Consider the following 14,926-nt stretch of genomic DNA (forward strand, 5'->3'; position numbering starts at 1 on the left):
GTCAATATATTTGGTTATGCTAAGTGCTGCATAAGTTCATAACCAGGATGTCATCCAAGGTGTGCGCCAAACTAAATTTTCTAAAAACTTACTTTTCATTAAAGTTTAGAGTTTTCTGTTTATTTACATGACTAAGACCAACAATAAGTTATAAAAATGCACTGGTATAATGACTAAGACCAACAATAAGATATATAAAAATGCACTGGTATAATGTGTATGTGGTTGGTATTGCATATTTACATGAATAATGAATAAGGCCGATAGGTTGTATGAGAATGCAAATTAATTATTTGTGAAATTGTGTACAGTGTACACCTTGATAAATTGATCTTCATCTGATCTTGGCATGATGCTATTTGCTACTTATGCTATACAGTACTATAGTTTTGGGATTCATTTAATACTTTCTGTCTTTTCGTACAGTAAATAAAGATTGTAAAGTGTATGTTGAAACTTGAATGTAAACTAATGTTTAATTTCATTTGTTCATTTAATTATTTGTGTACACCTTGATCATCATCTGATCTTGGCATGCTGTACCTTTTTGGAAAGCTCTATGTCTAAGCTACAAGACAACATATGAAAATTTCAGCTCTCTAGGTCTGTTTTTAAGGGTTTTAGAGCCCCCCAAAAATAAACCGAAGCTAAATTCATATAATAAAGGTTAGCGGTTAGCTTTAGCTTCCGCTAATTTTTTCACTGTTTAGCAGTTTAGCGTTAGCGAAGTTAATTTTTTAGTTAACGGATTAGCGGTTAGCGAAGCTAACTTTTCGTTTAGCTGTACCCACCACTGAGTACTGTACCTGGAATGAAGAGATTTTTCCTGGAATTTCTCGGATAATGAAAAAATATCGGATTATTGAAGAGTTCCAATGATCGAAGATTCCAGCTAATGGAAAGATTACTGTATTAAGAATATCAAGATCAAATAATAATACTTAAGGGCTATCCTGAGATGGAATGGTGGAACACCTCTGTCGTTCCCATTTAATAAGAATGCCACTCTTTGAGAATGTGTAATGAATATAGAATTATCATCAATATTGGGACAGCATACCCCATACTTTTCCTCTACAGTACATGTACTGTACTATTAACAAGAACACCCTTATAGCATACAACTTTAGATGAACTCACTATCAGCTGCCTGCAGTTGCCAGTTTTCCGAACTATTCACTTGTATACATCCCTCTTATTCTCAAACATTTCCTAGATTTAACTGCCTTTGTTACTTGAGTTTTATGTTCTTAATTTTATAAGTATGTCATTGATAGGTACAATAAAGATATCAATTTTATTCAATGTAAAGTAAACATAATTATTTTTTGCTGTTTTAATATTTCTTCATATAACTTTTGGTGTTATTTTGATGAAAATGATTTCCTTTTTTTTTATGTACAGTAAATGTTTTAGATAGTGACTGTCTCAAGACTTTATGTACTCTATATACGGTATATAAGTACTTTTACAGTCTAATTTTGTGTTAGTTACTTTTAATTTTTTTACTATATCAAAAGAATTTCTTTTGATTTAAGCATTCATATTTTCCAGTAGTATTACTGTAATATGTTTTCTTGGATTTTTTTTTTTTTTTAGCCTTTAGAAGATGGAAGCTAATGAAGAACCTTACCCTGTTTTATAAGATTACTAATAAGAACTTTATGCCATCAGAGGATCTTCAGAATCAGAGCCAGAGACTGCCACTGCCCCAAGCAAACGTGGTCCAAAAACCTCAGCCACAACTATACCCAAAAGCACTGCCCCAGCTTCGGTTACCCAACGAAAGAATGGCCCAAAACCTGCAGCACGACCTCAACAAGCAGCACTGCAAAAACCTCCAAGTAAAGCACAGCAGCAGAAAGGGAGCAACAATGTTGCACAACAGAAAAAGGCAGCACAAAACAAGAAACCTCTGGGTACATTATACAGTGTTTTAGCAGTGTTGATTGAAATTGGGTTTATTTAAAATTGACAAACACTCATATTGAAGTTTTAAAATTCTATTACAGTATTGTTTATAAATAGCAAACCAGTCATCCTTATCCTGTACAGTATATGAATTGTTAACAATGAAAATTGTAGTTATCTATTGAGATAATTATAATGTTAAGAGGATAAAACTGAGTACCTTTGCATAAATATGATTTCTTAATCTGTATCTTCTTCAGGCACCAAATCAATATCCTGTGCACTTTTCTACCATGTACATTAATATTGCTCGTGGGGAACCTCATTCGTGCACTTAGGTCACAGTTTATTCCTTGATATTTCTCTGACATCACCGCGGTTGCTAGAGGATCGGCTTTTTCACACTTCCTTTTTCCAACATTCGCGGCCTGAGGTCCAATTTTTCTTTTGCGGAGAACCATCTATTAACCTCTTCCCCCGATCTCTTGTTAATATCTGAACTTCAACTGACCAAAGCAGCTTCACCCAAACCTTTTCAAGTCTCCAACTACATCCTCTACAGTATACCTCTTTCCGTTCTAAGGGAGTTGTATGCAACACACGTACACCTACAGCTCGACTCACGGATCTTGAATCTTCTCTTTATGATGTCACTGGCTCAAAATATCTCTACCAACTATGACTATTTTTCTTTGTTTCCTATACTATTCTCCCAACTCTACGAACTATTGGAACTCTTTGACTATCTCACTTCTTGCCATGAGTCGTTGCTATCCACACTCCCCAACACCAAGATCCTCTACCTAGGGGGATTTCAATGTACATCACAGAGAGTGGCTTGGCTCTGCAAGGGATGACCCAGGTGGAGCTGAGGCATTCTCTTTTTCCTTACGTAATGATCTGGAACAAATAATTAAACACCCTACACGTGTTCCAGGTCGGAAACGATCAACTTTCTAACATTCTTGATCTTTGTTTTACCTTTAACCGCTCACACTATTCATACTCAATTTCTGCCCCCTTAGGGTCTTCTGATCACAATCTTATTTCTATTAAATCAATCTGGGCACGAACACCTCCCCCACCCTCCCTCTAAACACCAACTATGGCACTATCGGAGAGCAATCCTTGCTAGAATTCTTCTCGGACTTTCCTTGGGATGAATGTTGCTTTTCTACTCGGGATGCCTCAGTATGTGCTGACAGCATTGCTGGGGTTATACTTGGTGCTATGAGTTCATTTATTCCATCTTCTACCAAAACTTTTGCTTTATAATCATGGTTTGATTGCTCCTGTTCTTTTGCATGTAGGGAGAGAGATAGGGCATATCAAGTTTTGAAACTACTATATCTCCTTCTGTTACCCACTTCTCTTTCATTACTTCTAGGAATCACTGTAAGGTTATTCTTCATAGGGCCAAGTGGAATTTTATAAAAAGAAAGACCACTGACCTGACTAACTCTTCTTCCAGTAAATCCTTCTGGTCCTTGACCAAAAAGTATCTCATATCTGGGGTAGCTCTTCTTCTGTCCAACTGTTAGATAGGGTGGAATCAAAGGCATTTCCTCTTTTTAACTCTCCTCCTTTAGTTGATAATCTCTCTTCCCTTTCTCTTTGCCGCAGTGTTGCTTCACTCTCTTTTACAGGTACTTAAACTGACAATGTTCAGTAGATTTGGCATCCTGTGTACCACCGGCAAGGCCCGCATTGCCCACCGTTTCTGTGTGGATGTCGGCCACACTAGAATAACCCATTATAGTACATTAGGGGGCAGGGAAAAAACACTTTTATTTGAGTTGCAGGCTGCACTTTTCAGGCATCGTTTGTATGGCTGTAAGAAACACCTGTGCAAAATTTCATGCCATTTCATGCATACTTACCCTGCCGCATCGCGAACGACTTTTTGTCAACTTTTAGTGTATACCAAAAATTAGGTGTCACTTAATGTTTTCCAGGATAATGATAAATTTTACATGGGTGACATCGATTTAATTCACATGTTATTTTACAGGTACACCGTATAGAAAATCATTACAAGTTCATATTGAAATTCTTTTTTGTGCGGAACCTTGGCATCATTTTCCTAGACAATAATCTTTGCCTAATATATCCATCTCTCGATTCGTATCCCGTCACTTCAGTGCAAGCTTCAGTCATCACTTTTATGCCTCTCTCGACCGCCTGAGTGCTGTTTGGCCACTTGGGCACCACTAATGGTGTCTCAAGAATGTCATTAACCTGTAGATTTGACAGAGAAGCAATGTAAGGAGGCTCAGTCTTGAGTTCATTCCTCCAGTTAATCATGGAATGATAGTTTTTTGCTTGCCACTTTAGTTTCGGAGTCACCACCTTTCTCATGTTGACTACAGGAGGCACATCCTCATTCCCATCTCCATCTTTACCCTCCTCATCAGTATAGTTTAACAAATTCTCGTCAACAGCAGCATCAGAATCTTCCTCCTCCTCTTCAGATCTGCCAGTGCATTCTTCCTTTTGCTGATTCTCCTCTCTAATTTTTCTTATCATTGAGACAGCTTTTTCTCTAACAGTCATGTCCTCATCTGCACACATACCAAGAAGAAGTTGATCTGTGTGGGCGAAGTATGCATTTCTCTGGACAGCCTTCTTCACTATCGTCTCCTCCTCACTATTCAGGTGTTTCATATATAGCAGGGACTGGAATACGTTCCTTGAGCCGTGTGTTACGTAAGGGTGTATCTTGATGTAAAACCACATTGGAGCACTGAACTTTATTATTGTAATGACAATTCTTTTCAACTCATGGCTGGGTCTTGATGTTGCTACATACAGCCTGAGGATTCTACTCCATAAGGTGTTCCACCTTGACACACAGGGAGGACCTGGCTCAATAGCAGCCAAGTCATCTTCAACAACACCTGTGACAACTCCTTTACAAATCCTATACAGGTATTTCTGATCCCAGGACAGATCTTTCTCCACTTCATCATTAAACACAGGGAAATCAGGGAAACTGACTGGCTGGAAGGCGACAACTGGAAGCTCAGACAAAGACTCCTTGATCTGCTTTCCAATGGGACCACGCCAATGCTCAGGACCACTTGGTTTACCATCATAGTGATAAAAAACTGCGCGGAAAGGCAGCTCATTTCCGTGAAGCTGACATATGAAATAATGGAGCGGGTGACCAAGTAACATTTCAAGATGATGAATGACTCCATTTTCTGATCCTACATTTACATTGGTTCCATCACAACCAACACACACAATGGGCTGCTGGGTTAGATTTTTCTCCACCAGAAACTCGTGAATAGTTTTGGCAATCTGCTTTCCGTGTCCAGTCTTGGGAGTCACATGTGTGAGATATTCATTGCCAGGCTCAACCATGATGACATAATGATCTTTCACCATCATCCTCGAACTCCATTTCTCGGTCTTCTCATTCTTTATCATCACACGAGTGGCGGTCTTCTTACCATCAAAATAGAGTGACGTCAAATTATCTAAACTAGCCATCTCAATTTCTTGCCTCTTAAATCGGTATTTTTGTCTCGCATCCCGCAGCGTATGCGGTCCAATAACCTGACTCTTGTCATCCTTTGTGATAATCAATATAGACATAGCACCATACTCATCTGCAACAAGACAACTTAAATGAAATAAGAGATATGAAAAAAAAGTTGATAAACACTGAACAGAACATTGCACCGCCACAGCGGCTGTTTGGCTAGTACTGTAGGTAAATTTAAAAATTTCAGTAGAAAATGCGGCAGACTAAACCTCGACATATCAGCTTCAAATTTGGCATGGAGTCTTAGATATGTATAAGGAACAATGCCTGAAGAGTGCAGCTTTGAGCAAAATTCACTGCCCCCTATAGTACATCCTTCTTTCCTCACACAACCACAATGTGGAATGCTCTGCCTTCTTCTGTGTTTCTATACTCATACATTCTGTCTCACTTTAAAAAGCTGGTTTTCTGGCATCTTCGTGGTGTAGGTTAATATAGTCTTTTTCTCTTCTATTTTTAATTTCTTTTTACTCTTATTTTTTCACCCCCTAGGCCTCATTGTGGGTCTATGACCTGTGCCTGGATGGGCTATTTCCAATAAAAAAAACCCATATAATTACTCTCCTTCACACTACCTTTCTATTTGACACTTTATCCGACCTGGTGGAGGAGCGAGGAGGTGATAGTGTATTGTATGATCTACATGTATGTGTAGATGTCTGTCTGTCAGTAATCATAAGTTGTAAGATGAGTTTGTGTGTCAGTTTTCAATTAAATTTCCTGTGACTTGGTATGGATGGTGTACAGTACTGTATATACAGTATATGGGGGGATGATTTTCAGCTGCTAAATGGACACGTTGTAGCTTTCTCACCCAGTCATATCTGGATTTAGAGTTAGGTTTTGTTGTAGTTTTGGGGACTAGTGTGGTTTCAAATCAGGTGTCTTGGAGTCTTGGTGCTCATTGCATTTTCAAGCTAAATTTAACCATGCCTCATCACTCTCAGTTGCATTGCTACTTTAAACCAAACTGCAAAGACATTTTTCTAAGGCCAAGTGGACAGATTGATAATTGAATTGAATGGAATTGAAACAGTTTATTTAGTCAGAAAAACACAGATACAGAGTGGATAATAATAACAATATTAACATGGCTGAGCCAGTTGAGAACCTGAGCTCTCTTTTAGGCACCTGATATATACTATACAGTAATTCCCACTTTACGCGGTGCATCTCCTCAAATACGCGGGTGAAGTATAATTTTTTTATTTAGCTCATAAAATTCATACAAATTACCCTGCCAGAATATAATTTACATTGCTGGAATTCTTACAATATGATGATCATTTTGAATATAAACATCATAGATTTTGCATTAGACATACAAATTTTAGGTCTAATGTAAGAATTTTGTTTACTCCGAGCAAATATGTTATCTTTTGTGCAAAATATATGACGTGTATAAAGGGTATTCAAAATATTCCTGGTCTTGCAAGGAATCCGGCAATGTCAATTATATTATCCTAACTTTAGTTTGAGGTATTATTTATTACTATACCTTAAAATCTAGTGTTTTCACTCAAACATTTCTCAGAGAGGGAGGAGCCAGTGAGCGTGAGAAGAGGGGGGGGGGCGGGAGTTGAGTCCATTATTTGAATGGACATTAACCTGGCGACTGTATTTCTCTTAAATATTAATTGTGTGTGCATACCATCATAAAATTAAGATGTTATTTTTACTACAACATAGGTATTGTGTCGGAAAAAGTGGAGTTTGGGAGTCGGCCCAGTCTCTATTTCAATTAATCCCATATGTTCTGTTATTCCATTTACGCATTTCTCATTTTACGCGGACCTCTGCGGGTTCAATTGACCGCGTAAATCGGGGTATTACTGTACATTTATCTCAAGGAAGTATTATGTAACATTTAGTATCATCTGGAATAGTACAATAACATGGTGGTAATAAGAACATCTCATAAGGGATAAGTGTTGACTACACTATTTTATCTTATATTCATTGTTTACCAGTTTTAATATATGCCATGCAATTTAATTAATATTTAGTGTTTGCAAATTTGTAGAGTTACCCATCATTGTACACTTTTTTATTTTATTTTTTTACCCAAGTCAATTACCAGTACTTATGGGAACCAACTGGGGCTGGTTTATATTTCCTAGAACTGAAGGTTTTTTTGCCTCTCAAGCACACTGGGAAGTCATCTAATGATGAAACATTGAGGTAGATACAGCAGCATAAGGGCCTGCTACCAGGATTGATAGAAGCTTATGTCAGTAACGACGCTATCAGTTTTTTTTAGAACACTGAGCCTGTGTTAACAGTCACAGATGTTTACAAGTCAACTACAGCACTCTAATGGCATAAGACTCATTTAAAACATAGACTCTTCATATACTGTACAAGGTTTCAAGTACAGTGCTATAAATTGTACCAGTATTGATGAAAGCTACATTCTTTTTCACTTGAATGAATTTTGGTATTTGTTAAATATAGTTTAGTAGAATTATTTGTTATGTTGATTTCATCATGTTTCATTTGAGTATTAAGTGTAGGATCTTTGTGCTCAAAGTGATCTTGTTGTGGCAGGAAGTGGAGGTGCATCATCCATGGACAAAGCCTCAAAGAAGAAGTCCATATTCTCTCCTGACAACAGCACTGATTCTGATAGCGAGACCAAGAGGCCAGTGAGTAAAAAGGGACCACAACCCAAGCCACAGCCTAAGCCACAGCCCAAACCACAACCAAAAGCACAACCCAAAGCCTCAGTAACCCAGAAAACTAATCCTCAGCAACGAAAGGGAACTCCAAAAGTTCCCGAAAAAGTGCCAGAGAAGTCATCAGAATCATCAACAAATTCTTCTACAGCATCGTCAGGTATAATGAGTACAGTACTTAGTAGTTTTGTAGCTTTTAATAACCCCTATGTATTAGTGGCATACCACACCCAGGTACCAAGTGTCTCATAACTTTCAAGTTCAGTTTATTTTCTTTACATTTGCATTGAAGAACAAACTTGTCTCCAGTTATGTTACTTTCATGTACAGGTGACTTAGTTTCTTTTTATTTTATGTCACATACCATAGTTCAGTGACTGTGCCCTAAATTTCACATTTCAAGGAACAGCAAAGTTAATTTATTTTACAACCTATCCTTACCACCCTATTACATCCTGAGATATACATAGTTTAGTGCATGATCCATTAAACTAAATAATGATAAGATCTAAGACAGCTATACTGTAAATATGCAGTCACTCATAGTTTGCCTCGAGAGATGTATTACAGTGGTCCCTCGGTTAACGAACGGTTCGATTAACGAAATTTCGGTAGACGAATTACCTCCCATAAGGATCTTCAATTCGGTTAACGAACAAAACTTCGATTAACAAAGTCCTTACGACAAACACGCTTTGTTGTGAGGGTCAGCTGATGGGCTAGTCTGCCAACTCAGTAATCTGTTCTATGTTTACATTCGTTTCCAGTGGAGTAAATATCAAGAAAGTTGTCCTCTTTAATATTTTTGCATTTTTTATATTAAAATTATGTATTATTCATTTTAAAATTTAGTTAACATATTGATAATATATGCAGTACAGGGAACTAGTTTTTTGTGCGCCCATCAGCCGTTTGACTCACCCACCAGGCGTCAGTTTGGCTTTGTTTACAGTGGAGTGAACATCGATTTTGTTGGTGTCTTGAATATTTTTTCATTTTTACATTAAAATTATTGGTCATTCTGAAATTTAGTTAACATATTGATAATATATAGTGCAGTGCAGTGTTGATTTAAATAAAATAATCTTGAATTGTACCTAGTGAACTTAAAATTTTATTGGTGAAATTACTGCAAGCATGGATCCCCTGAAAGGTGATTTCTTCTCCATCCCCACTTCTAATTCCCATCATCATCATCAACCAGGAACCTTCTACATACACACCCCAAAGTAAGTGTACTTTACTGCATTTTTTTTTTACTTTGTATGTACTTTTATGTGAGCTGGAACCAATTACCCAATATCCCATTGATATAATGGATTCGGTTAACGAAATTTTCGGTTAACGAACAACTCTGTGGAACGAATTGTGTTCGTTAACCGAGGGACCACTGTATATGTCATATGCAATACTGTACTCTTCTTATGAGAGTGAATGAATGATTAGTTCTCATATTTATTAGTTTAATGTACTAATAGATTTGTACTGTACATATTGTTGTATCAGTAAGCCTGCCAATAAATGCCTCATAGTATAATTTTGCACATTTCATAGGTGAAAACACAGTAGCATACTTAGATTCCATATATGCTTTAAAACTCTTTCTGAATTGCAGAAAGTGATAGTGACAGCTCCTCTGACTCATCAGCATCAGCTAAATCCTTATCTGATAAACCGGTAATTCAGCAAATAGTTCGTAGAAAATCTCATACCAAGTCTACACCAGCCACCACTGAAAGTGACAAGGAAGAGGAAGAAGAAGAAGAAGAAGAAGATGAAGATGAAGAGGACACACCAAGAAAACATGTGACAAGATCATCTAGTGTTCGCACCAAAAGGGGCTCCTTACTTGGGATACAAAAAGGGACTGAATCAGATTCAGAAAACAATGGTGAGGAAGATCATTTCTGTTGTGTAAAACATAGGACTGTTTGTCAAGGGTAATAATATTGAAATCCGCTAAATTTAGGCATAATTTATTCTTAAATTATAAAGGGGAGAAAGAAAAGATTAAAATACTACAGGTAGTCCCTGACTTACGACTGACTCAGCTTACGTCCATCCACACTTACGACCTGCTCTGACCTTACGACCGTCGGTACATACGACCGCCGCAGTTGTGACCAAAATTTTTTCAAATGACGCGCGCATTTTCTATACCGAAACGTTTCCGTCCCTAGCGAGAGCGTGGATTGGCTTGGGTCACCGCGTGGTTACACTCACTCAATACAGCGCTTAGTTGGTGTTTGGCTATCGTATCCTATACTGATCGCGCTGTGAACTTATGTTATTATCGTATTTAATTGACTTTATAATGACTGGAAAGCGTACAAGTGAGAGTGCTGGTGGTGCTCCAAAGAAAAGGAGACAGGCAATTACTTTTGAGATGAAAATGAAGATAATAATGCAGTATGAGAATGGTAAAACTGTAGCAACAATCTCACTCGACCTAGGTTTCTCGCACTTGACCATATCCACTATTCTGAAGGACAAGGAACGTATTCGTGATGTAATGAAAGGAACAACACCTATAAAGGGAACTATAATTTCGAAGAAAAGACAAGGTCCCATTCACGATATGGAAAAATTATTGGTGATATGGATAGAAGACCAAATACAGAAGCGTGTACCCTTAAGCCTTCTAACCTTACAGGCTAAAGCAAGAAGCCTGTTCCAAAGCCTAAGGAGCAGGCAGGAGATGAATGTGAGCAAACCTTTACAGCAAGTCATGGGTGGTTTAATAGATTTAAAAAATGCTACAGTCTACACAATGTTAAGGTGAGTGGAGAAGCAGCTAGTGCTGATGTTGGTGCTGCTGTAGCTTTTAAGGAGGAGTTACATGATTTGATTGTGGAAGGGAATTATTTGCCTGAGCAAATATTCAATTTGGATGAGACTGGATTATTGTGGAAGCGCATGCCTGAGCGGACATACATCCACAAAGAGGCGAAAACAATGCCAGGATTCAAGGCATTCAAGGACAGACTTACACTTCTGTTGGGAGGGAATGTTGCTGGTTTCAAGCTAAAGCCCTTCATGATCTATCATTCAGAGAACCCCAGGGCTTTTAAACATGTCAGCAAGCACACACTGCCAGTGTTTTATCGCAGTAATAAGAAAGCCTGGATGACCCTAGTACTGTTTGAGGATTGGTTCATGAATTGTTTCATTCCTCAAGCCAAGGAGTATTGTCTGCAACAACGGATTCCATTCAAGATTTTGCTGATTTTGGATAATGCTCCGGGATACCCACCACACCTGGACGACATGCACCCTGATGTTAAGGTAGTGTACATTCCTCCTAACACTACCTCTGTCATCCAACCCATGGATCAAGGTGCTATTGCTGCCTGTAAAGCGTATTATTTACGTACGACCTTCGCTCAGACTGTTACTGCTACTGAAGGTGAGAAAACGCTCAGAGAGTTTTGGAAGGAGTACAACGTTTTGTCATGTATAAAGAACATTAGTGCAGCATGGGATCAGGTTACAAAACATTGCACGAATGGAATATGGAAGAAAGTCCTGAAAAGATATGTGAACAGTTTTAGAGGATTTAATGAAAATGAAGTTATTTCTGATATTAGTAACAAGATAGTGGAGTTAGGTAAACAGCTTCAGTTAGAAATTGATAATGAAGATGTTGAACAGATGGTTGAAAGTGTAGCAGAAGAGCTCAGTAACGAAGATCTCATCGAACTGGAAGCACACAAAGATGAAGAGGAAGAAGCCTGTCTAAATGTAGAAGAAGGACCTGCATCCCCCAAAAAGTTTTCAGTGAAGCAAATGGCAGAGGCATTTGCTACAATTAATAAAGGGATGCAAATGTTTGATGGCATGGATCAAAATTATGAGCGTTATGCCAAAGTTGACAGAATGATCCAAGATGCACTTGCTTGCTACAGAGAAATTTATAATGAAAAGAAAAAGCAAACTGTGCAGTCTAAATTGGACATCTATTTCAAGAAGTCCCCCAGTGCTGTCTCCTCATGCCCCAGCAGTGCTGCCTCTTCACTCCCTCAAGATGATCCAATACCTTCAACAAGCAAGTTTCCACAGTACCCACCCAGCCCTGTCTCCTCCTCTGCTTCATCCAATTAATACTGTATAGTCTCCACGTATACCTGTAAATAAAAAATTATGGGGGCCCCGTGTGCATTCAGCTGACTACATTAAAGGTAAGTGCTCAGTCACACTGTATCCATTCCTCATTATTTATTACTTTTACTGTACTGTATCAATTCCTCATTATTTATTACTTTTACTGTACTGTATTTCATTGTAGATTTTTTTATTTATTTATTTTTTTTTTATTTTTTTTTTATTTTTATTTTTTTTTATCTATGTCGGACTTACGACCTGGATTTGGGTCCCTAACCCCGTCGTAAGTCGGGGAGCACCTGTATAGATAAAAGAGAAAGATTAAAAGTTATGAACATTGACTGAATTTTATCATAGCTGTAAATTAATGTTTTTTGAGAATATGAATGAAAGGTTATGGGAAGACTTGTAGTGCAAGAAGGTATGTTAAGTATTATTTTACAAAAATATATATTTAAATGAATGATAGATATATTGTTTACAACTTTGTAAAACAGAAAGGTAATGTTACTTTTATGGAAATATGCTTGTTGTAAACTTAATTGATGGTAATACAGGTTGACAACCCCTTATCCGAAATTACGAAAACCGAAAACCTCTGAAAACCGAAAGTTTTTTGTGGAGCAAAACTTTTTTTTTTTAAGCAGGGATTAGCCCACCCAGGCACAGGTCACTGACCCACATCGGGGCCTGGGGGGCGAAAATGTAATAAAAATTATAATAATAATAATTATTCATAGTAAATAAATTTAATAAAAAATACACAAAAATTAAATAATAATGATAGCAATAATAATAAAATAATAATAAAATTAATAATAATAATAATAATAACAATAATAATGTAATAATAAAATAATACTAATAATAAAGAAATACATGAATGAAAAAAGATCAAAAGTGAGAAACACGACCTAAACCTATGAATTATTATTATTATTATTATTATTATTATTATTATTATTATTATTATTATTATACAGTGGTTCCTCGGTTAACGAACGCCTCGGTTAATGAAGTTTCAGTTAACGAATTACCTTCCATAAGAATATTCAATTCGGTTAACGAACAAAAATTCGGTTAACAAAATTCTTGCGAAAATGTTTCGACATGCTTTGGCTGGCTCACCAGCTGGAAGATTAGTCCGCCAATACAGAAATCGGTTCTAGGGCTTAAATTCGTTAAAATTGGAGTAAATATCAAGAAGGTTGTAATATTCAAGAATTTTCCAAGTTTTATATTTAAATTTTTAGTCATTTTTACACATTTATCATAATTGCAGTACAGGGAACTAGTTTTTGGTGTGCCAATCAGCCACTTCACTCACCCACCAAGGTCTCAGTTTGTATCTCTGTTCAGTGGAGGAAACATCTTGCTTGTGGGTCTCTTGAACACAGAGTATTTTTACGATTTTACAGTACAATTATTGGTCGTTCTGTAATTTATTTAACTATTGACAATATATCGTGCAGTGCAGTGTTAATTTAATGAAAATAATCTTGAATTACACCAAGTGAACTTAAAATTTTATGGGTGAAATGAGGCATGAAGCATGGGGTAATTTCTCTTCCACCCCCACTTCCTTCTCTTCTCCCTTCTCCACCCCCACTTCTAATTCCCATCATCATCATCAACCAGGAGCCTTCTACATACACACCTCAAAGTAAGTGTACTTTACTGCATTTTTTTTTTACTTTGTATGTAATTTTCGGTGAGCTGGAACCAATAACCCAAAATCCCATTGAAATAATGGTTTCGGTTAACGAAATTTTCGGTTAACGAACGACCTTCTGGAACGAATTGTGTTCGTTAACCGAGGGACCACTGAAATTATTATTATATTTTAACCCCCCAGGCCCCGAAGTGGGTCAGTGACCTGTACCCGGGTGGGCTAATTCCTGTATTAAAAAAAAAAAAAAACTCGCCTAACCATTCTGAAATCCAAAAAAATCCGAAATGCATCTGGCTCCAAGGATTTCGGATAAGGGATTGTCAACCTTACTATAACTGGGTTATTACAAATGAAAATATGTAAATACAGATCAGATGAATGTGTTGATCAGTTATTATGTACAATATAAGATGTAAAATTTGTCTTCAAATTATGCAGTTGTGTTCTTGATTATAAAGGTATATGCTGTTATTTAATGATAATACTGGGGATGCATTGTTATGAAGTCAGTTGAATGTGTAAGTCTCAAAGTTAAATGTGTTACTTTGAGAAAAAGTACAGTACTGTTGTTTAACAAATCTATTTATAATGTAGTGTTACATAGGATATACAGTAAACCCCTGCTGTATCATAACAATGAGTTTGATAATGTGCTTTTTCATTGTCAACTAATTTGGGTACATATTTTCATATTGCAGCAGGTACTCAAGTTATTGTAATCTTTGGTAGGCCAGAACAGCCACCTATAGAATTATGGATGTTTCAGGTTAGGATACTTGTGGACATTTTGGTTCTGATCACAGAGTCATAGCTCCCTATCTCAATAGTTTTATATAAAATTTTATTTTAATTTGAATATGTATACTTTATATGAATGGTTTAGGTTTCTTGAAAACCAATCGGATAGCGAATAACGGAACAAATTTGAAAAATAGGGTTCAACAAGAAAACCCCAATATTTTCTCCAAAAAATTAAATTGGTTCATTGGTTATGAACAACAAAAAAACTACTTAACT

The 14,926-nt window shown here is 36.9% G+C and overlaps 1 protein-coding gene across 1 annotated transcript in view; it reads left to right on the plus strand.

Moving 5' to 3' along the window:
- Window positions 1-14,926, plus strand: part of LOC121876127 (histone acetyltransferase KAT7-like) — a 181,311-nt gene that overhangs the window by 41,496 nt on the left and 124,889 nt on the right. The window contains 3 exon segments of the mRNA XM_042381064.1: window positions 1,675-1,919; window positions 8,009-8,296; window positions 9,752-10,027. Of these exon segments, the coding sequence (XP_042236998.1) occupies window positions 1,675-1,919; window positions 8,009-8,296; window positions 9,752-10,027 (809 nt within the window).

Source organism: Homarus americanus, unplaced genomic scaffold (assembly GCF_018991925.1).
Source record: "Homarus americanus isolate GMGI-L3 unplaced genomic scaffold, GMGI_Hamer_2.0 scaffold34921, whole genome shotgun sequence".
In the NCBI taxonomy this organism is placed as follows: Eukaryota; Metazoa; Arthropoda; class Malacostraca; order Decapoda; family Nephropidae; genus Homarus; species Homarus americanus.